Source organism: Rana temporaria, chromosome 10, assembly GCF_905171775.1.
Source record: "Rana temporaria chromosome 10, aRanTem1.1, whole genome shotgun sequence".
In the NCBI taxonomy this organism is placed as follows: Eukaryota; Metazoa; Chordata; class Amphibia; order Anura; family Ranidae; genus Rana; species Rana temporaria.
The window spans coordinates 23,646,166-23,670,374 of NC_053498.1; the positions used below are offsets into that span (position 1 = coordinate 23,646,166).

Genomic DNA, 24,209 nt, shown 5'->3' on the forward strand with positions numbered 1-24,209 from the left:
TCCAATTTTTATTTTTATATGCAAACAACATTGAGACAATACAGACACATTATACAAACAGAATCACATTAAACAAAACACAACCCAAGAAAAAAAAAAAGAAAATGTTTTGAACATTTTGTTATTAACCACTTGCCGCCCGCCAATGACATATTGACGTCGGCAAAGTGGTTGTAGAATCCTGACTGGAAGTCATATGATGTCCTCAGGATTCTGAGCCGCTGCGCGCCCCCGGGGGTGCGCATCGCGGCGATCGTTGTTGCAGGATGTCAGTCTGACACCCCGCAACACCGATTAAGGTAAAGAGTCTCTCACGGAGACCTTTTACCACATGATCAGTCGTGTCCAATCACGGCTGATCACGATGTAAATAGGAAAAGCCGGTAATCATTTTCCTCACTCGCGTCTGTCAGACGCGAGGAGAGCCGATCGGCTGATCCTGTGACAGGGGGGGGGGTTTGTGCTGATCGATCATCAGCACAGCCCCCCGAGGATGCCTACTGGACCACCAGGGATGGCCATATAGACCACCAGTGTAAAAAAAAGGATGCCACCCTAGACCACCAGGGATGAGGAGGACACACAAAATGGATGCCAATCAGTGCCGCAATGGATGCCAATCAGTGCCCACAATGGGCATCACTGATTGGCAGGCATTGTTTGGCACTGATTGGCATCCATTAGTACAACACATACAATAGTGCCCATCTATGCCCATCCGTGCCACCTATCAGTGCCCATCCATGCCACCTATCAGTGCCCATCCGTGCTGCCTATCAGTGCCCGTCCGTTCCACCTATCCGTGCCCATCCGTGCCGCCTATCCGTGCCCATCTGTGCCACCTATCTGTGCTGCCTATCCAAGCCCATCCATGCCGCCTATGAGTGCCCATCTGTGCTGCCCATCAGTGCCGCATATTAGTGCCCACCACATCAGTGCCACCTCATCGGTGCCCATCAGTGCCGCCTTATCAGTGCCCGTCAGTGCAGTACCATCAGTGCCCATCAGTGAAGGAGAAAACGTACTTATTTACAATGTTTTATAACAGAAACAAAAAAATACTTATTTTTTTCTAAATTTTCGGTCATTTTTTATTTTTTTTTGCAGAAAATAAATATCCCAGAGGTGATCAAATACCACCAAAAGAAAGCGCTCTTTGTGGGTACAAAATGATAAAAATGTAGTTTGGGTACAGTGTAGCATGACCGTGCAATTGTCATTCAAAGTGCAACAGCACTGAAAGCTAAAAATTGGTCTGGGCGGGAAGGTGTATATGTGCCCTGTATGGAAGGGGTTAAACTATTAACATCCTCTACTCCTTTAATAGGTTAATCGCAATATGTAATGCTTCTGTTTCAATTTATTATTTTCTGAGTTCATTAGTCCTTGTTCCATTTTTATTTTATTTTTTTGACCAGCGGGCAACCGGAAACTCACGCTAATCCGCATGTGGTTAGTTCAACTCTTGTTTTGTCACAGGCAGATTTATCGGCGTTGACGTCAGGCCGTTCGCTGAAGATGTATTCCAGTCTGGCCGGCATGGACTTTATAAAACCTTTTTTTAAATCTTGGGAACACAAAACATAGACGAGCGGATTGATGCAGCTGTTGAAATAAGCCAAGCAGACGCAAATTTCCGAGATGATCATGTTGGCTTTCCAGTATTTGCTGTTGTAAGGAACAAATGGCCACGTATTGTAGGGAAACCAACAGACGAAGAAGCAAAGCACAATGACAATGATGACCTTTAAGTGTTTTTGCGAAATTTTTGATCTTTTAAGAGATCTGATTTTGTAAGCGATTAGAACATAGGAGATGGTAATTATAATAAATGGCAATGAAAACATACATACATTTTGAATGATAAACATCTTATCAACCTTTTGATTATCTAGATCCTCTAGATCCTCTCTAAGCCATGCCTCATACTTAGGAAAGCAGTCTGAGTTGTCTTCTATGATGTATTTGCGCACCACATGCGGCACGCTGCTCAACACACAAAGCAGCCAAGTAAACGCTGCTACTATGCTGGCCAGTCTACGTGTCCTGTATATTCGACTCCAAAACGGCCACATGATGGAGACACACCTGTCCACACTGATAACAGTCAAAAAATAGACACTAGAAAACATGTTGATGAGCATCACGGACATGGCAAGTTTACACACGTGTCTTTCAGAATACGTTTCCAAAAACGCCCATTGCGAAATACGGAGGGGAAGGGCGAGGTTGCAGATGAGATCGGCAATGGCCAAGTTTAGGAACCAAACAGAATTGACGGTCTTCATCTTGTAGCTGGCAACCCAAATGACTAGACCATTTCCTATGACTCCAATAATGAATGTGATGCTGTAGCAAACGATCGATAGAATCTGTATAATTGTATAAGCTTTGGACATTGACGTAAGAAACCAGAGGAACTCAACAAAGTCTGAATAATCCATTTCATGTGACGGCTCATCAGAACTATTCAAGAAGTCTAGAGTCCAGGTATCGGACTGAGAAGAAGTTTCCATGTTTTTGTTTTTTATCTCTGCTGAAAAAGATAAAAAGATAAGAAAAAGATAAAAACGTTCCTGGATTCCACCTCAGCACTTGGAAGACTCTGTGGAATACAAGTTACCCACTGTTTGGATCCTACCCCAGGCCTTGGAGGATTTCGTTGATGCACATTACCCAGTGACTGGAGGTAAGCGCTCTGTGAGCCCAGGCTTAGCGAAGTGTATCCAGTTTTTTCACATTGATGATCCAAGGACAGAAGACTTGTCCATCATTGACATAGCACTTTCATTCACTTATATTTTGGACTTTATTATTGAATTTAGTTTTTATTTGGGTGTTTTTCACTTTAATACACAGCCCATTGATTTGGTTTATAAATAGATTGTTATCTAACATTTTAGATTTGAGCAGCATTTTGTTTATGTCAGGGCACTGCCCTTTACGGTCACATTTCCCCAGTTGGCTCTGGGTGGAATTGAACCTGGGACCTGTCCATTGTGAGTCCAGCTCTTTGCCTCTGAGCCACTGCTCAAGTATTACTTTGCTTGCTATCCATTTGAGCCTGGTGCTGAACCTGTACTTTCTGTGGACCAATCAGTGGCCAGTGCGGCCTATTTAAGCCAGCCCCTTCCCCTCTGCTAATTGCTGGTTCGTTGTCAGCTTTACCCTGTGAGAGAACCTTGTAACCTGAATACCCTGACCTGTTTGACCCGGATTGGACCTTGACGATTCTCTGCCGTCTCCTACACTTGACCCCTGCCTGCTTATCGGATTTGCTGTTGTCTCCTGCTCCTTGACCTTGGCTTGCTCTCACGGACTTCCTCTGATCTCTCCAACTCCTGACCCACGGCCTGTGACCCGGATTTGCTTTGTTTCCTGTTGGTCCCTTCTGGACTTACCTGCCTGATCAACGACTGTCTCCAGTCCTCTGCACCTGCCCTGCTTTCGTCAGCTGCACCAGGTCTGCCTACCAGTTCCCGGCACCGGTGCCTCCTTGTGCCGTCCCTCCTCTGTTCTAACTCCAGGGAGTGGTCTGCACAGGGTCGCAAAGGTGAGCCGCCCTCAGCATCTCGGCCTCGGTGAGTACTTACCTTAATGGTCCTGACAGTTTATATCTGTTCACTGGTTACACATTAATTTTCACGGTTGGCCAGCGCTTTAGTTCACCTACTTATCTGATGATTCGTTTTCTTTTTTATTCATAGTGGGCCAGATCCACAGCCCCACAGCGCAACGTAACTTAACAGATTTAAGTTACACTGCCGCAAATTTCCTAAGTTAGGTATCGATCCACAACACACTTACCTGGTGTAACTCAAATCCGTCCGGTGCAAGGCGTTCCTAATCTAATGGGGCGAGTCCCATTTAAATTAGGCTCGCTCCCGCGCCGGACGTACTGCGCATGCTTGTGACGCAAATTTCCCGACGTGCTTTGCGCGACGTGACGTCATTTTTTGATCAGGGCGTAGCGTATTTCCGTATTCCCGTACGGCTTACGCAATTGACGTAAAATTTAAAAATTCAACGCGGGAAGGACGGCCATACTTTACACAGCAGTACACCTGCTGTGTAAAAGTAGGGCTGCTTTACAAAAGTGTAACTAAGCGACGGGAAACTAACGTAGCGGCGACGTAGCGAACGCAAAAAAGCTTTGAGGATCGACGTAACTCCTCATTAGCATACCCGACGCGTAATTTCGACGATGAATGCCCCCAGCGGCGGTCGCGGTACTGCATCTTAAGATCCGGCAGTGTAAAACTATTACACCTGCCGGATCTTCTGTCTATCTCTTGGAAACTGATTCTGTGGATCAGTTCCAAAGATAGAAACAGGGATACGCAGGCGGAACAGCAGATCCGCCTGCGTATCTCTTTTGAGGATCTGGCCCAGTAAACCTATGCCTGGTTAGTACGGTTATGGTGCAGGCACATTTATGGTTCTACAATGCACTCTAATGCCGCGTACACACGATCGGTCAAACCGATGAGAACGGTCTGATGGACCGTTTTCATCGGACCAAACTGATCGTGTGGGGGCCCCATCGGTTATTTATCCATCGGTTACAAAAAAGCAATCTTGTTTTAAATTTAACCGATAGAAAAAAAACGATCGTTTGTAGGCACAACCATCGGTTAAAAATCCAGGCATGCTCAGAATCAAGTCGACGCATGCTTGGAAGCATTTTTTCAGCACGTCGTTGTGTTTTACTTCACCGCGTTCTGGCGCGACGGACCATCAGTCACCTTCATCAGACCATTCTCATCGGTTTGACCGATTGTGTGTATGCGGCATTACCCATGTATAACCCTATTGACAAAACTTTTTTTTTTACCATATTCAACTGGATGTCCTCGCCTGAAGTCAACATGCACTGTTATCGGACACTTAAAAGGGTTGTAAAGGTTAGTTTTTTCTTTTCTAAATAGGTTCCTTTAACTACTTAAGACCCAGACCATTATGCAGGAAAAAGGACCTGGCCCCTTTTTGCGATTCGGCACTGCGTCACTTTAAATGACAATTGCGCGGTCGTGCGACGTGGCTCCCAAACAAAATTAGCATCCTTTTTTCCCCACAAATAGAGCTTTATTTTGGTGGTATTTGATCACCTCTGCGGTTTTTATTTTTTGCGCTATAAACAAAAAAAGAGCGACAATTTTGAAAAAAAAATCAAAATTTTTTACTTTTTGCTATAATAAATATCCCCCAAAAATGTATTAAAATTAGTTTTTTCCTCAGTTTAGGCCAATACGTATTCTTCTACTTATTTTTGGTAAAAAAAAACCACAATAAGCGTTTATTGATTGGTTTTGCGCAAAAGTTATAGCCATTACAAAATAGGGGATAGTTTTATGGCATTTTTATTAATATTTTTTTTTACTACTATTCGTAGCGATTTTTTCCGTGACTGCGACATTATGGCAGACACATTGGACACTTTTGACCAATTTTTTTGGGACCATTGTAATTTTTACAGCGAAAAGTGGTATAAAAATGCACTGATTACTGTGAAAATGACAATGGCAGTGAAGGGGTTAACCACTAGGGGGTGCTAAGGGGTAAGGGAGTGATTCTTTCTGTAGGGGACGTGGCTGGACGTGTGACGTCACTGATCGTCGTTCCCTATTACAGGGAACAGACGATCAGTGATACTGCCACATAGAAGAACAGGGAAGGTGTGTTTACACTCACCTCTCCCCGTTCTTCAGCTCCTGTGGCCGATCGCGGGACACCGGCTGCGGGTCTGCGGGTACCGCGGTCACGGAGCTTCGGACCGTGTCGCGTGCGCGCCGCTGGGCACTTAAAGGGCTACGTACCTGTATGTGCCTGTGCCTAGCCGTGCCATTCCGCCGACGTATATCAGCGTTAGGCTGTCCTTAACCACTTCAGACTCGCGCTATTGACAAAAGACGTCAACAGCGCGGCTCTCAAGTGCCGGGTGGACGTCTTTGGACGTCTTTTTAAAACTGTCAGGGCATTGCTGAAGAGCCGATGCGTGAACCTGGCGGCCACGATGTCCGCCGGGTAAACGCGATCGGCGGTGACACAGCAGGTGACACAGCAGGACGTGGAGCTCTGTGTGTAAACACAAAGCTCCACGTGCTGTCAGAGGAGAGGAGACCGATCTGTGTCCCTTGTACATAGGGACACAGCATCGGTCACCTCCCCCAGTCACCCCCCTCCCCCCACACAGTTAGAACACACCCAGGGAATACATTTAACCCCTTCCTCACCCCCTAGTGTTAACCCCTTCCCTGTCAGTCACATTTATACAGTAATTAGTGCATTTTTATAGCACTGATCGCTGTATAAATGTGAATGGTCCCAAATTTGTGTCAAAAGTGTCCGATATGTCCGCCGCAATATCGCAGTCCCAATAAAAATCGCAGATCGCCGCCATTACTAGTAAAAAAAAATCATAAAAAAAAATCATAATTCTGTCCCCTATTTTGTAGGCGCTATAACTTTTGCGCTTATTGTGATTTTTTTTTTTGGGGGAAATTGAAGAAAAAGGTAAGTGAACCAACAATGCACTAGCTTAAAGGAACCTATTTAGAAAATAAAAACGAACCTTTACAACCCCTTTAAGTCCACTCATTTAGTGATTCATGGATTTCCGTTAAATCGTAATGCTGCATTTGAAACAAATTTTTGTATTTTCTGCGTTTGCAATTAGTTTGTTTCATGGCATTTGTCTTTCTGTACGCCCCATACACATTGTAACCTATCTATTGGATTGAATCTTAATAAAAACTTTTGGAAAAGAAAAAGTTTGTTCTCACCAAAGATAATACCAAAGGACCTTGTTCTAAGCAGCAAGTAACATTTGTGCTTTCAGTGGGAAATTCATGTACAGTCTGGAGGAAAGAAGGGAAAGGAGAGACATGATTTAAATACATAAAGAGGGGGGGGGGGTGAATAAGGTTCAGGAAGGGAGTTTTTTTTTTTCAATTTGAAACCAAAATCAAGAACATGGGGACATGACCTCAAACTAACTGCAGGGAAGTTTAAAACTAATCTAATGCCACGTTCACACGGTCGGAATTTCCGTCAACAAATGTTCGATGTGAGCTTCTGGTTGGATATTCCGACTGTGTGTACGCATTTGCTGTCGGAATGTTTGAGAGCTGGTTCTCCTTTTTTCCGACAACAAAATTTCTTGTCGGAAATTCCGATCGTGTGTATCCAAAAATCCTACGCATGCTCGGAATCAATTTGACACATGTTCGAAATCATTGAACTTAATTTTTCTCGGCTCGTCGTATGTGTTGTACGTTACTGCATTCTTGACGTTCGGAATTTCACGACAACATTTGCATGACCGTGTGCAGGGCAGCCATCAGGAATTATGGGGCCCCTTACACAGCTTCAGGCATGGGCCCTCCTGGAGCAGAGAACCGGGGGGTGGGGTGCTGCCGCCTGAAATTGAGAAGCGGGGGGGGGGGGGGCTGCTGCAAATTGAGAAGCGTGGGGGGCCCTTTACAAAAAAAAGAAGAAATAAAGAAAAATATATATAAAAAAGGGGGGTAGCCATCCGGGGCCCTGGGGACCTCTGGTCCCTTTAATAAAAAATAAATAAATATATATATATATATATATATATATATATATATATAAATTATTATTTTTTTTATAAAAAGAAATTACAAAAAAGGGGGGTTGCCATCCGGGACCTCTGGGCCCTTTAATAGAAAAAAAATATATATATTCAAAAAAATAAAATAAACATTTATAAAAAATAAAAAAAGGGGGGGGGTTGCCATCCAGGGCCCTGGGGACCTCTGGGCCCTTTAATAATAAAATAAATAAAATAAGTATATATAAACAAAAATAAAAAAATAAACATTTATAAAAAAAAGTTTTTTTTTCCACATGGGGCCCTGGGGACCTCTGAGCCCTTTAATATATATATATATATATATATATATATATATATATATATATATATATATATATATATATATAATAAATAAATAAAAAAATATATAAATTTTTTTATACAAAAAGGGGGGTTGTCATACGGGGCCCTGGGGATCTCCGGGGCCCCCGTACCCCTAAAAAAATGGCCCTCTAATAAAAAATGAAATAAAAATATATTAGAATTTTTTTTTTTTTTTATAAAAAATAAATAAAAAAGAGGGGGGTTGCCATTCGGGGCCCTGGGGGCCTTCGGGGCCCTGGGGACCTCCGGACCTCTAAAAAAATAAAAAAAATTGGCCCTTTAATGAAAAATAAAATAAAAATATATTACATTTTTTTTTTTTTTTTTAAAGGGGGTTGCCATCCGGGCCCCTGGAGACCTCCGGGCCCCTTACAGGTGTACTGCCTGTACCCCCCTGATGGCGGCCATGACCGTGTGTATGCAAGACAGGTTTGAGCAAACAATCCGTTGAAAAAAAAAAAACACGGTTTTGTTGTCGGAATGTCCGATCGTGTGTACGCGGCATTAGAAAGTATTATTTTACTGAAAGGGTAGTTGGTGCTTGGAAATAGTCTATCGTCAGAGGCAGTGAGATAGTCAACAGTAAAGGGCTCAAACATGCTTGGGATAAACATCTATAGTTAGACAAACAAAGTTAACAAAAAACAAAATAAGAAAAAAAAATGGCGGACTCAATTTACTACTCTGTTTTTTTCTGCCGTCACTATTCTATGTTTCTATGAAAATAATTTACTGTATGACTTAATGTTAAAATCCCATACCATACCTTTCAATGGGCTGTCTATTTGGATTCTCCTCACCGTGAAGGCGACAATGGCAAGAACGAGTCTCCCTATGTGCTCTTCTCGATATATTGTAGAGTTTTATATAACCGATTTGTCATTGTACTGTTACCACTTTTAACTGATTTGTCTAAAAGCCAAAAGTAAAAGGAAACACGCGGACCAAAGATAACATCATCGATAAGGGCTTCATAGATGTAATGCCGCGTACGTTGTTTTTCAGCATGTCGAAAAAACAAAGTTTTTCCAACTTCATCATTAAAACGACGTTGCCCACACACCATCGTTTAAAAAAAAATGATCTAGCAAAGCGCGGTGACGTACAACACGTACGACGGCACTATAAAGGGGAAGTTCCATTCGCCTTTGGGCTGCTTTAGCTGATTCCGTGTTAGTAAAAGACGATTTGCGCTTTTTTGTCTGTTACAGCGTGATGAATGTGCTTACTCCATTATGAATGCTAGTTTTACCAGAACGAGCGCTCCCATCTCATAACTTGCTTCTGAGCATGCGCGGGTTTTTAGGTCGTTTTAGCCCACACACGATAATTTTTTACAACCCGAAAAACGACATTGTTTAAAAAGACGTTAACCACTTCTCTACTTTGGGTGTTTTTCAGATTCGGTGTTTACAAGACTAAAACAGTTTTTTTTGCTAGAAAATTACTTAAAACCCACAAACATTATATATTTATTTTTTTCTAACACCCTAGAGAATAAAATGGCGATCATTGCAATACTTTTTGTCACACCATATTTGCGCAGCGGTCCTACAAGCGCACTTTTTTTGGAAAAAAATCACTTTTTTGAATTTAAAAATAAGACAGCAATAAATGTGGCCCAATTTTTTTATATATTGTGAAAGATAATGTTACACCGAGTAAAATGGTACCCAACATGTCACGCTTACAAATTGCGCCCGCTCGTAGCATGGCGTCAAACTTTTACCCTTAAAAATCTCGATAGGCGACGTTTAAAAAATTCTATAGGTTGCATTTTTTGAGTTACAGAGTAGGTCTAGGGCTATAATTATTGCTCTCGCTCTTACGATCGCGGCGATACCTCACTTGTGTCGTTTGAACACCGTTTTCATATGCGGGCGCTACTCGCGTATGCGTTCGCTTCTGCGCACGAGCTCGTCGGGACGGGGCGCTTTAAATATTTTTTTTTCTTATTTATTTTTATTTATTTTATTATTTTTTTACACTGGAAAAAAAAATGATCACTTTTATTCCTATTACAAGGAATGTAAACATCCCTTGTAATAGAAAAAAGCATGACAGGTCCTCTTAAATATGAGATCTGGGGTCAAAAAGACCTCAGATCTCACATTTACACTAAAATGCAAAAAAAAAAAATTGAAACTGTCATTTTTTCAAATGACAAAAAAAAAATGTTTCTTTAAGAGGCTGGGCGGGACTGGCGTTTTGACGTCACTTCCGCCCAGCAGAGCTATGGGGACGGGCGAAGGAGATTTTTCCTTCAGTCTCGTCCCCAGTCACCAGCCAAACGGTCCCGATCGCCTCCGCCGCTACCGACGGCTACGGTAAGCGGCGGAGGGCACGGGAGAACGGCGGGGGGGGGGGGGCCCTCTCCCGCCGCCGATAACGGCGATCTCGCGGCGAATCCGCCGCGAAGACCACCGTTATCGTGTACCGGACCGCGCACACTAAAGATTGATACCTCGTTTGTGGCAGCAGCTGCTGCCGTTACCGAGATATCAATCTTTAAAGTTAGGCCGTATAAAGACGTACGGCGGTTTGGAAGTGGTTAAAAAATGCAGCATGCTCGAATCTTTTTTTTTTGTCGTTTTTCAGAACCTGAAAAATTATGTGAAGCCCACACACCATCATTTTAAATGACATTTTTGAAAAACTACGTTTTTTTTAATGCCGAAAAATGATCGTGTGTACGCGGCATAACTGTTAAAAATGAACATTTGGATATATTTATTATTTCCAGTGCAATGCAAGAATGTTCACATTTTAACGACTTCAATATTGGGCACTTTCACCCCCTGCTTGGTCATGCCATGCTGTACCCAAACAAAATTGTTTCCATTTTTTTTTTTTTTAGACAGATAGAGCTTTCTTTTGGTGATATTTAATCACCACTTTTTGCTAAACAGATAAAAATAGACAGGGTCATTTATTCCTTTGAAGTATTCCTTTGTTTCTGTTATAAAAGTTTGTAATGGGCACTGATGAGGAAGCGCTGATGGGCACTGATGAGGCAGCACCAATATGGTGGCACTGATAGGCACTGATGAGGAGGCACTAATTTTCAGCACTGAGAGGCAGCACTGATGGGCACTGGTAGGCTGCACTGATATGCAGCACTGATGGGCACTGGTAGGCAACACTGATATACAGCACTGATGGGCACTGGTAGGCTGCACTGATATACAGCACTGATGGGCACTGGTAGGCTGCACTGATATGCAGCACTGATGGGCACTGATAGGCAGCACTGATAGGTGGCATGGATGTAGTGTTGCCACCTCATCCCTTTAAAACCGAACACATAATAATTACACAGGCTCTGTGGCTGACTAAAGTGGTAATTAAACTCACTTGGTGCCTTACCTGCATTAAATTAGCCACAGAACCTGTGTAATTCATAAGTGTTCAGTTTTAAAGGGATGAGGTGGCAACCCTACTGATGGATGGGCACTGATATATGGCGCTGATGGGCACTGATAGATGGCACTGATGGGCAGCCTTTATGGGCTTCCACAAACACCAACCTCCCGGTCTTATCCCATCTATGGCACAGGCAGCGCTTCCATCCGGGTGATGGCTTACGCCGTGCGTCTCCTTCCTCCTCCTCCTAGGCCAATTGGAATGCTTCTCCCTTCAGTCAATCGGTAAACGGGTCGCAGACCCGCTTCCTAATTGTCCTGGAGGAGAATCAGTGTGACAATAGCGAATATTAATTCGCTATTGCCACACAACTGAGTGGGCTGAGACCATAATTTTTTGAAGCCTATTAGAGCCTCTGGCTCTAACCATGTGCTTAAAAAAAAACACAGATTGGAATCCATGCGTCCGGCGCCCCCGTATTGTAGATTAGGGGGCCAGACGCATGGATGGGGGAGGGGAGTGGCACCTGTGCACCCTGCATTAAGGGCCTGCCACTGTTCTGAAGGCTAGATATTGTTTTACCCTAATACATTCCCTAAAAAAGTGTCCAACTAGTTGAAATGCCCTCTCACCTCCCTTTACACTTACCTGAGTCCTATCTCAATCCAGCCCTGGGTCCATCTGCAGCAATGCAGAGCTCTCTCTCCTCACAGACTCGGAGAGCCATTGGCTCCTGCTGCTGTCAATCAGGAGAGAGCCTGCAGGTGTGCCACCATAGATAGAAGAATAGAAAGAGGAGGAGCCAAGAGGTGCCATGTGCAATACCATTGCACAGAGCTGCTAATCATACCATGTATCTAATTAAAAAAAACTTTTACAATCACTTTAATATGTCACTGCATTTGTATTATATATGTATAATAGAAGAAATTCAAATACCTAAATTTGATATTAAATGGAATTTAATAGTATTCCTTATTTGGTATTAGTCTTTTACAATCCCTGAATAGGGCTAGACTGGGAGAGAGAGAATCAGCACAAGGAGCTATACAGTTTATGTTCTGATATGGTGCATGCTTATAGAAGGAGAGAACAGAGTGACAAAGAGATAAGCTTATTAGTCTCCTACTTCTCTTTTTGAAGCAGGAGGACAAAAACAAAAACTTGTACGTGCTAATTAACTGCAGCAGAGAAAAAATGTAAGTGTTCTGCCAGACAGAACATATCATCTAAGGAATGGATGGACAGAAATACAACTCCTCAATATTAAAGATGGTCCTGTCCCCAGTATGTAGTGTAAAGCAATTTTGCATTTTTAATCTTTCACTCTAAGCATTAATAAAATTGCTGCTCCCTTACTAATGGAGTTGTTTTTCTTCTTTAGTACATGTCTTCCAGGACAGTGCCCACCCATGCCATTTGTTTGACAGTACCTAGCATAGTAGCCTAAAAAAATGGTTATTACTGTTTTTTCACATATAGCCCCCATTAACATAATGGGGTTCAGGATCGACACAGAACTTTAGTCATGTCTGCCAAACCTGCCTCTAAACAAACCCCTATATGTTTGGCTCTTCATTAGTGTTAAGTTTAGATTTTAGGGGTTATGTGGTTTATGCGCTGGTTAGGTACTCACTCTAGTTGGGTGGGGGGGATAAGAGGTAAGAGCTGAATCTAGGCGGGAGATTAAATGTAGGGTGTTAGGTGTAATCCTGGACTCTAAATGCTCCTTTTGGCCCCACATCCAATCACTATCCAAAGCTTGCCACCTTAACCTACTCAACCACCTTACCAACTGTTTAGTGTCTGTTACTCCTCTCTGACAATCCCTTCACTGGCTTCCACTCACCCAGCAAATTAAATTCATATACTAACAACAACCTTCAAAGCTATCCACAACTTGGCCGCAGCTATATCACTAACCTCAAAATACCAACCAAATTATTCTCTTCCTTCCTCCCAAGACCTACTTCTCTCTACCTCCCTCGCACCTCCTCCCATGCTCACCTCCAGGACTTTTCTCGAGCCTCTCCCATCTTATAGAACTCCCTACCCCAATTTGTCACCTGTTAGGTGATCTCAGAAAACTCATTCCTTCAGAGAAACCTATTCTGCCCCCACCTAATAACTGTCCTTTTTTTCACCATCAGCTCATCTAAGATAGTTATTTCCTTTTGTATCACTTGACCCTCCCTCTAGATTGCAACTATGGTTTAAATATTGGGAAGGTAACTTGGGATCTTCCTGTCCTCACATTTGGTTCTGAGCATTTCCCCATACACGGCAGGAGCCACGATGAGGATCTGTCATTAATTTATGTACATATATTTTTTTCTCTGTATATTTCTCCATGTAATTAATATTTTAAATCTATACTTCTTACTGTGTATTGAAAGTATTTATTTTATTTATTTTTTCTATTTTAGATTGTATTGCAACATCTTTTGCATCACCCTAGCCCTGATGAAGAGGCGGTATTTCTCATAAGCCTCGAAACGTTGGCACATCTGTCTGTACCCACGAGACAGTTCTGGAAGGGTTCTTTATTGCATTCCTCTGTCGCTTTAATATATATACAATTTTGAATCTATGTCCTATCTTCAGTAATGCTTGGTGCCGTTTGACGGTCACTCACCCTAGGTCGTGCCTTCTTTCCCCCCCTTGGTCAGTTAGATGCTTTGTTGCTCATGCTGTTAACATTTACCTTGATACGTTGCCTACGAGCAACACTATTGAAATAAAATTTGATATTTTTGATACATTTTTGTCGACTAATTTAGTCCTTACTCTACAACCAATCTCCCACGCATAAAATCCCATTGAGGAAACACACCCCTTCGGGGGTACAGCAACCTCCCTCTAGATTGTAAGCTCTAATGAGTAGGACCCTCCGATTCCTCCTGTATTAAATGCTGTTGTACCTGTACAGTCTTCCCCATGTTGGAAAGCACTGCACAAACTTTTGGCGATATATAAATCCTGAAAAAAAAAAATGTTAAAGCTGAAGCCTGGGCTGGGATAAGATTTACCCTTGCAGTGGGGCCCCCTTGGCACTGCAAAGGTTAAATATTGGTTTGTCTAGGGGACAGGAAAAGATGAAATCTTTACCATATTCCTCACTCCCCTATGCTTCCCCCCTTCCTAAGACCAGTCCCCATATCTCGCATCTCTTCACTAGACATGTGCACACTGAAATATTTTGTTTCGGAATTTCGTTTTCGTCTGAAAAATACATTTATTTAGTTACTCCCGAAATTCGTTTTTATTCATTTAGTTTTTCGTTAGAAATTGCATTCGTCTGAAAATCTGAATGAATCATTGAATAATTATGGTGTCTGTCGAATGTTTAAAGAAGATTCGACAGAGCAGCGAAACTGTACGTCGAATCGTACATTTCCGGTCGAATGTTCCGCCTACAAGCTATAGAAGAATTCTAATGTTGTATGATTAGTAATAATTATATTTATAAATTATTATTACTAGTCAACCAACATTAGAATTTTTCTATAGCCTATGGGCCAAGCATTTGACCACTAATGTACGATTGCGGCGTTCGTACAGTTTAGCTGCTCCGTCGAATCTTCTTTCAACATTCGACAGACACCTTAAGCCTTCAATGACAGATTCGACACTTGTTTGTTTGTATGTTTTTCGATGCTTTCTCGAATCTTCGTCGTTCATGTTGAATTGTCAAGTTAGTTCTAGGTATTTTATTGCTCCTCCTCTTTGGTTACAATCAGCCAATAACATTCATCATCATTATTTTTATTTTACTTCCCTCACCCAATTCCAGAAGTGATCCTTTCTCTCTATAATGTCAAATCTTTTCTCTCTATATCAAATCTTTTCTCTCTATGTTGGATCTTTTCTCTCCATGTCGAATCTTTTCTCTCTATGTAGAATCATTTTGGACTAATAGGCCCCATGAACACGACCAAACATGTATGCTGAAACTGGTCTGCGGACCAGTTTCAGCATACATGTTCGGTCGTGTGTAGGCGCGAGCGGGCAAAATTCCAGCAAACATTTGCCCGCCGGGCCTTTTCCCAGAGGGCAAATATTCCTGGACTTGTTTTAAAACCGTCCGCTGGAATCCTGCCCGCTCGGACATGTATGGTCGTCTGTACAGACCTACCGTACATGTCCGAGCGCCCGCCGTCCCTCGCATGCGTCGAATGACTTCGACGCATGCATGGAAGCATTTAAAAGGCAGGCCCGCCCGCCCACGTCGCTGCGTCATCGCCGCGGCGACGGCGCGGACACGCCCCGCGTATTGTTTACGCACGGACTTCTGTACGATGGTTAGTACAGCCATCGTACAGAAGTCCCCGGGCAGACATGTGCGGTGAAGACGGACCGGTTTCATCGTACATGTTTGCCCGTGTGTACCGGGCCATAGAGTTAAGGTTAGGCACATTCGACCGACGAAAACGAAAATAAAGCATTTGTTTATGTCGGATCTTTCGGTTTTCGTATTATGCACTTTCGTTTTCGTTTTTTAAAACAATAACGAAAATAGCTGAAATTCGGACGAAATTGTATTCGGACTAAAATGAATGCACATGTCTACTCTTCACTACCCAACAAGACGCATCTCTGTCATGTATTGGGAAGCACCCATTATGGCTGAAGCCTTCATTACAGCTGGTTTTACTTTATGAAAGTCTATATTCCCCATGTTCACTTTTTGCAATCATGAATGGATATTGTTATTCATCTTGTGAATAACAGTTACAAGATAAACATCAAAAAACTGCTCTTAGATTAAAACCTTTTGATATTTTAACAGAATCTTGAGGGTTTGGTCTCATGAAATGTTTATCTTCTGGTGTCTTCTATCGCTGCTTTAGAAGTTTAAAGTTTAAGTTCCTTATGTTCTTTTTAATTCTGTCCTGCTTCCAGCAATATAGAATTGTATAATTTACTTTTCATACAATGCCAAAGAACCTTTCCAAAATGCAGTGGATCCTTATGTTAAAGGAGATGTTTAGTTCTAACCTTTCTTATCCCCTTAGAGCCGACAGTACACACATATGCAGCCTCGGCTTGAAGGGGTTATGCCAGGGTGATGCCTGCAGCTGCCATTTTTTAGGTCTTTAGGGATAACAACCGATGCCACTAACAGCCCCTCAGCTGTTAACCTAAGGAGCGGGAGGGGACGTGCCCCTCCTCCCACTGCCTTCCACCGCTCTTACCGGGCCTCCTGTGCCACCAGGAGACCCGATCCACGATCTGGCACTTCCACCGGCTAGGCTGAGACTGGAACAAAGCCGGAAATGTCTTTGTTACAGTCTCCTATGTAAAAACACAGAAGCAACGTCACAACGTCACTTCTGGTTTACTCAGCTGCCAATGGCGCCAATTGAAAAAAAAATTTGAGTATTCAGAATTGCTTTTTTGGCGATCTAAATACATTGAAGTGCAAAGGAGGGTATTTGGGGTCTTTTAGGATGCATTCACACCTGAGTGTCGGTTGTTCGGACGTTTTTTCCGGCGTTTTGTCGCGCGTATTCATGCTTATTTGCGCATTTGCATACAGCGTCGTCCGACGTTTTTGTACTTCGATGTTTTTTATTTTAGCCAATAGGAAAAATGATCATCTTTTCATCACTTGTTGCTGTGTTGGTAGATTTTTTTTATCTTCTGCCTGGGTGAAATGTTCTATTGATTAAAGCGACGAAACGCCCGTAGCAAACGCTCGTTGTCGTGCTAGTCGCTTGAATCGAGCGTTTCCATTACTTTCTATGGGAAATGGAAACGCTCAAAAACTACCAAACCGCCCGATATGCGCGACAAAAAAGGGTCCGGAACTTGTTTGAGCTTCAGGCGTTCGGCGTCAGGCGTATTGGAGTGGAGATGTGAACCATCTCCATAGACAGTAATGTATTTTTTCCCCTCTAGCGTTTTTGAGCATTGCGCTTCAGGCGACAAAACGCTCAGGTGTGAATGCAGCCTTAGACCCCAGATCCCCCCATAAAGAGTACCTGTCACCAACTATTACTGTCACAAGGGATGTTTACATTCCTTGTGACAGCAATAAAAGCGATCAGATTTTTTTATTTAAAGTGACAATGTAAATAAAATAAAAAAGAAGAAAAAAAAAAATCATTTTAAAGCTCCCCCGAACTCGGGCAGAAAAAAACCCTCATGTGCAAGTCGTCGCCCGCACATGTAAACGATGTTAAAATCGCCGCAATTGTCAGAGAGCAATAATTCTAGCAAAAGACCTCCTCTGTAACGCTAACCTGGTAACTGTTACATTTTTTTAAATGTCACCTATGGAGATTTTTAGGTACCATAGTTTGTCGCCATTCCACGAGTGGGCGCAATTTCAAAGCATGACATGTTAGGTATCTACTTACTCGAAGTAACATCATCTTTCACATTATACAACAAAATTGGGCTAACCTTATTGTTTATTTATTTTTTAATACATGAAAGTGTATTTTTTCCCCCCAAAAAATCGTGTTTTAAAGACCGGTACGCAAATGCTGTGTGACATAAAATATTGCAACGATCAACATTTTATTCTCTAGGGTCTCTTCTAATATATATATATATACACAAAAATATATAATATTTGGGGGTTCTAAGTAATTTTCTAGAAAAAAATACTGATTTAAACTTGCAAGCAACAAATATCCGAAATAGGCTTACGCCTCATACATACGATCGGAATTTCCGTTGGAAAAAGTCAGACAGACTTTTTCCATCGGAAATTCCATCCGTGTGTATGCCCATCTGAGTTTTTCCATTGGATAGTCCAAGGAATTCCATTGGAGTTTACATAGAGAACATGTTCTCTTTTCCTCTAATTGAATTCCATTGGAATTCCGATGTGAATTTGGTCAGACAAAGGTCTGATCGTGTGTACGGGGCATTAGACATTCTTTGCTGTCAAGTGAAGATATGAGCACTGCTGACATCTGAAACTTCCAAGTTTAGATATATTTACCTTCCACGCAAGTCGTTTTGTAACTAAATGTTGTTAAAGGATAAGTTCATCTTTTGCCACATGTAAGGCCCCTTTCACACGTGCGGACCGTATGTCCGTTTTTTCATCCATCCGTTTGTGGATGAAAAAGGGACATACAATGGTCCCTATGTGATTGCGGGTGTCAGCGGATGAACATCCGCTGACACCCGATCTCGTCCACCTCCGCAAAGATCCGATTTTGCAGACGGAAGAAAACCCTATTTTTCCTTCCGTCTGCGGATCGAATGAACACGGACATACGGTGACATATCTTTGCGGAGGCGGACGAGATCGGGTGTCAGCGGATGTTCTCAATAAACTAACAGAGTGCTGTTGAGCTCTCCAGGCAGTCAATGGAAGGTACGTCACCACATCTCCTCGCTAGGAGGAGGTGATGTGAAAAGGGGATTTTTAAGTGCCACAAAAGTACCACATCAGTTCAATCCGTTATATAAACACATGTTTTATTTATACAAAAGTCAATAAAACATATGCATCAGAACATATTAGAAGGTACAGTCAAAATGTATTATGACCATTTCATGCAGTCAAAGTGTGGTTAGGTTAAGTACATATGGATCCGGTATGCCTGGATCGGTGCGTTTCACCCAAATGAGGGGTTTCCTCAGGATCCACGTTTCAATATCAACACATCTAAATACTAATAAACAGCACAAACATTATATAAAAAAAACAAAAACAAAAAAAAACACATAAAACATAAGTATATACAATACATCCTATTATTTCTGTTGTTAGAAAATAACTGAAAACAACCATGTCTAATAAGAAGGAAGAGCCTCAGCTGCACAAAATAAATGGATAGGAATACCTCTGTACAGAGCTTCCTGTTAATTTATAAACTGAAGCACTAAACACAGTTTACTATGCCACAGTTACAAATGAGTCAGTGATTGTATGGATCACTGCTATTTTCATTAAAGTGGAGGTTCACCCTAAAAACATGTATATACCATTACATTCAACATACTTCCGACATGTACAGTATACTGTTTGTTTTATTTTTTTTCGCTATACATACCGTATTATTGTTCTTTTCCACCCGACTTCCGGGTTCTCACTCCCGCGGCAATAGGCGTTCCTATGCAGCGGTGCAATGTCACCTGGGACTTAGCCCACATGATTGACATGCTTCCCCCTGGCGGATAAGGCGCGTCACGAGTTCCGAAAATAGCCGAACTGGGAGTCGGCTCTATACGGCGCCTGCGCAGTCAGCTCTATGCGGCTCCTAGTCTGTGCGCAGGCGCCGTATAGAGCCGACTCCCAGTTCAGCTATTTTTGGAACTCGTGACGCGCCTTATCCGCCAGGGGGAAGCACGTTAATCATGTGTCCCAGGTGACATTGCGCCGCTGCATAGAAACGCCTACTCCCGCGGGAGTGAGAACACGGAAGCCAGGTGGAAAAGAACAATAATACGGTATGTACAGTGAAAAAAAAAAAACAGCATACTGTACATGTCGGAAGTATGCTGAATGTAATGGTATATACATGTTTTTAGGGTGAACCTCCGCTTTAAGACAAGAAAGGAGCCAGTAAATTACACATTAACTGGCTCCTTCCAAACTCTCAATACTAACATATCTCCCGCAGCAGCCAGCGGTAGAAGGGAGGGGTAACCCAAAATTGTGGGAGGAGGGAGGGGGGGGGAAGAGGATCACACAGGAGCCTAATCACAGCAAGAGGTGGATAGGAGGGGTGGTGGTGTGCAGCTGCTGAAAGGTTGCAGGAAGAAAATGGAGGGGATTGGTTCCTCTACATGTCGCCCCTCCTATCCACATTATGCTGTGATTGGGCCCTGTGTGATCCTCTGGCCCCCTTGCTTACCCCCTGCAGTGCTGTTGATTTCCGCCTCCCCCCTCCTAATTATGACCCCTGTGACCCCTGTAAAATGCCCCTGACAAGAGTCCTCTCTCATCATTTTGAGTATCTCATATAAGTATATGACAAGTGTTGTCTGTCTTGAGTTTGCTACTTCTAGACTACATAAGACCTCCTCCTTATGTTATGGAAATGAGATGAGATTTTAGTGCAGTAGAGGCAGAGTTGACAGCTAAAACAGGAAAATAAATAGTTCATGGTATTTTTCAGGATTAACACACTTTCTGTACTTCCGATGTTTTAAAAGAGAAATTTGGGAATCTTAAAAAAAAAAAAAAATCATACACCTAGAGGGCTGCAGCACTGATCCCAGCTGCAGCTGTCCACCGCCTTTAAAAGAGAAGTATTTTCAATTTTTTTCATACTTAGGTGGATGCAGCATCACTCTGATGCACTGAGAACCGAGCGATCAAACACCGACCTCGGTTTTCACAGCTCACCGAGCAGAGAACTGCTGACTGCCAATCAGCGGCTCTCCGCACTGCTCCTCTGCGCTCACTGGAGCTCTGAGCTGTGGAGAGGCAGGGAGTAGCCATCTCAGCCTCAGCGGCTCGCTGAGAGGCTGAGCCGGGTGTCAGTCCAGGCACCTGGCAGATCCAGACTTTATTGTCGTGATGACGCGGTCCCTGGACTGATTCCTATGACCTCAGCAGAGAGCAGACTTCTGCAAAACAAATTGCACTATTGTGACCCATAGGAGAAGCCCAGCCAAATGAGTTGAGGCTTGACTTCTCCTTTAAGACTTGAGCTATTAAATACTGCTAATCGCTTAATTCTTGGAGCTCAGCCTGCAGAGAGATGGTGACTGTCTCCAGCTTTCTGCTCTTCCCCTACAGCGCTCACTGGAGAGCTGAGAAATGGAGGGGGTGGAAGGGGCTGGCTCAGGCTCTCAGAAGCTCCTAGAGGAGCTGAGTTAGCTGCTGGTCCAGGCATCTGGATGGATCACAACTGTAAAGCCGGGATCTTTCCCGAACCTTCACTGGGTCTATAACACTGAGAACGGGTCACAAGAGAGCAGAACTAAATACACTTCTGTTACTCACAGGAAAAGTATAGCCAAAAAAAGCTTTGGCCATACTTCTTCTTTAAAGGAAACAAAGTACAGTGGAACCTCAGATTGTGAGTAACGCGGTTAATGAGCGTTTTGCAATATGAACAATTAAAAAAAAAATCCTGACTTGGTTTGCGAGTGTTGTCTCGCAAAACGAGCAAGATTCAAGCCTCTACGGTGTGCAGTACCACGTTTGGCCAGAGGTACTGGGGCACCATTGACACTCTGAGCCATTAGGAGCAGTTCGGGCCGCTCGGAAATACTGTTCTAGAGTGTTTACGAGCCTTTTCGTGGGTTTGTGAGTCAATCCGAGTATTTGTGAGTCTCTCCGGCACCCCCCACCTCTGGCCACATGCGGTATTGCATGCAATAGAAGTCAATGTGGAACGAATTATCTTTGTTTCCATTGACTTCTATGGGGAAACTTGCTTTGGATTACAAGCATTCTCCTGGAATGGATTATTCTCGTAATCCAAGGTTCCACTGTATAGGTACTTGAGCTTGTATTACAGAGATACACTGATTTTCTTTTGTTTTAAATGTGTCCAGACATACACTTTATTGTGCTACTATAGAAAGCTAGCCATCATGATAATGTGTTTGAACCAGGGGTGGACTGACAACTCATGGGGCCCCCGGGCAATCGAAGATTATGGAGCCCCCAGGTTTACAGATGGCCACCACGCCAGGAGGCAGTGCAGAGGCGGGGCAGCTAAAATCTTAGAATTTTAACATCAAAAGCATGTCGGTTTTGAACATATCAGGGACAGATGTAAAAAAAAAACACAGGGCCAGATTCAGAAAGGAGATACGACGGCTTATCTCTAGTTACGCCGTCGTATCTCTGAGTCTGGCCGGTCGTATCTATGCGCCTGATTCATAGAATCAGTTACGCATAGATTTCAATTAGATCCGACCGGCGTAAGTCTCTTACGGCGTCGGATCTTAACTGCATATTTACGCTGACCGCTAGGGGCGTGTACGCTGATTTACGCCTAGAATATGTAAATCAGCTAGATACGCGAATTCACGAACGTACGCCCGTCCGACGCAGTACGGTTACGCCATTTACGTTAGGCTTTTCCCGGCGTAAACTTACCCCTGCAATATGAGACGTATATGCGGCGTACCAATGTTAAGTATGGACGACGTTCCCGCGTCGATTTTTTTTTTTTTTTTTTACGTCGTTTGCGTTAGTCGTCCGTGAATGGGGCTGGACGTCATTTACGTTCACGTCGAAACCAATACGTCCTTGCGGCGTCCTTTGGAGCAATGCACACCGGGAAATTCCACGGACGGCGCATGCGCCATTCGTGAAAAACGTCAATCACGTCGGGTCATGGTTAATTTACATAACACACGCCCACCTCTTCACAATTTGAATTAGGCGGGCTTACGCCGGCCTATTTACGCTACGCCGCCGCAACTTTCTTTTGAGAATACGGCACTTGCCTGTAAAAGTTGCGGAGGCGTAACGTGAATAGGATACGTTACGCCCGCACAAAAATACGCCATTCTGCGTGAATCTACCCCACAGATTTTTACATACTGTCCCTGGTTTTATTGAGCCTGGCAACCCTGATGGGGCCCCCTAGTGGCATTAGGCCCTCGGGCAGTGCCCGAGAGTCCCAATGGTCAGTCATCCCAGGGCCGGCCCTACCATGGGACCCCGATGGTACCATTGTACCAGGCAGCACTTTCAGGGGGGCAGCAAATTTCCTGCCTGCATGCCATCCCATTCCGCCTGCTCCACTCTCCACTCCACTGTGGGGCTAATTGCTGCCCTTCCGCTCTCCGCTCCACTGTGGGGTTAATTGCATGAATAGAGCCATAACAGGTCCTTTTTATAATTATACTCCTATATGCATGTATAGAGCCATGATAGGTCCACTTTAGTTATCATGATATAAAATAATGGATGTGGGGGCATTTTGGTAGGTGCAATTTTTGGGGGGGGGGGGGGGGGGGTCAGCATTTCATTCTTGGTACCAGGCAGCACAATGTCTTGGGCCAGCACTGAGTCCACCCCTGGTTTGAACTATAATATTCGGCCGTGGTAAATAAAATAGCACACCAAGGTTATCATAGTTATATTTAACCAGTTCCCGACCCCCGCATGTACATATACGTCCACAATATGGCACGTACAGGCACATGGGCGTACACGTACGTCCTCGCCTATTAGCGGGTGGGGGGTCCGATCGGGACCCCCCCCGCTACATGCGGAGGTCGGGTCCGCTCGGGGAGCGATCCGGGACCACGGCGCGGCTATTTGTTTATAGCCGCTCCGTCGCGATCGCTCCCCGGAGCTGAAGAACGGGGAGAGCCGTGTGTAAACACGGCTTCCCCGTCCTTCACTATGGCGGCGCATCGATCGCGTCATTCCCTTTATAGGGAAGACACGATCGATGACGTCATTCCTACAGCCACACCCCCAAACAGTTGTAAACACATACTAGGTGCACCCTAACTCCTACAGCGCCACCTGTGGTTAACTCCCAAACTGCAACTGTCATTTTCACAATAAAGAATGCAATTTAAATGCATTTTTTGCTGTGAAAATGACAATGGTCCCAAAAATGTGTCAAAATTGGCCGAAGTGTCCGCCATAATGTCGCAGTCACGAAAAAAATTGCTGATCGCCGCCATTAGTAGTAAAAAAAAAAAAAAATAATAAAAATGCAATAAAACTATCCCCTATTTTGTAAACACTATAATTTTGCGCAAACCAATCGATAAACGCTTATTGCGATTTTTTTTACTAAAAATAGGTAGAAGAATACGTATCGGCCTAAACTGAGGAAAAAAAATGTTTTTATATATGTTTTTGGGGGATATTTATTACAGCAAAAAGTAAAAAATATTGCTTTTTTTTTCAAAATTGTCGCTCTATTTTTGTTTATAGCGCAAAAACTAAAAACCGCAGATGTGATCAAATACCACCAAAAGAAAGCTCTATTTGTGGGGAAAAAAGGAC

General features: G+C 43.3%; 1 protein-coding gene across 1 annotated transcript; it reads right to left on the reverse strand.

Annotated features, from left to right (window-relative positions):
• Positions 1-1,287: 1,287 nt before the first annotated feature.
• LOC120916442 (C3a anaphylatoxin chemotactic receptor-like) lies at positions 1,288-8,782 on the reverse strand. Its single transcript, XM_040327414.1, has 3 exons — positions 8,709-8,782; positions 6,783-6,857; positions 1,288-2,536 (listed from the first exon to the last, which is right to left on the reverse strand). The coding sequence occupies exon 3, from the start codon at positions 2,514-2,516 to the stop codon at positions 1,434-1,436; it is 1,083 nt and encodes a 360-aa protein (XP_040183348.1). The 5' UTR covers positions 2,517-2,536; positions 6,783-6,857; positions 8,709-8,782; the 3' UTR covers positions 1,288-1,433.
• Between the last annotated feature and the right edge of the window lie 15,427 nt (positions 8,783-24,209).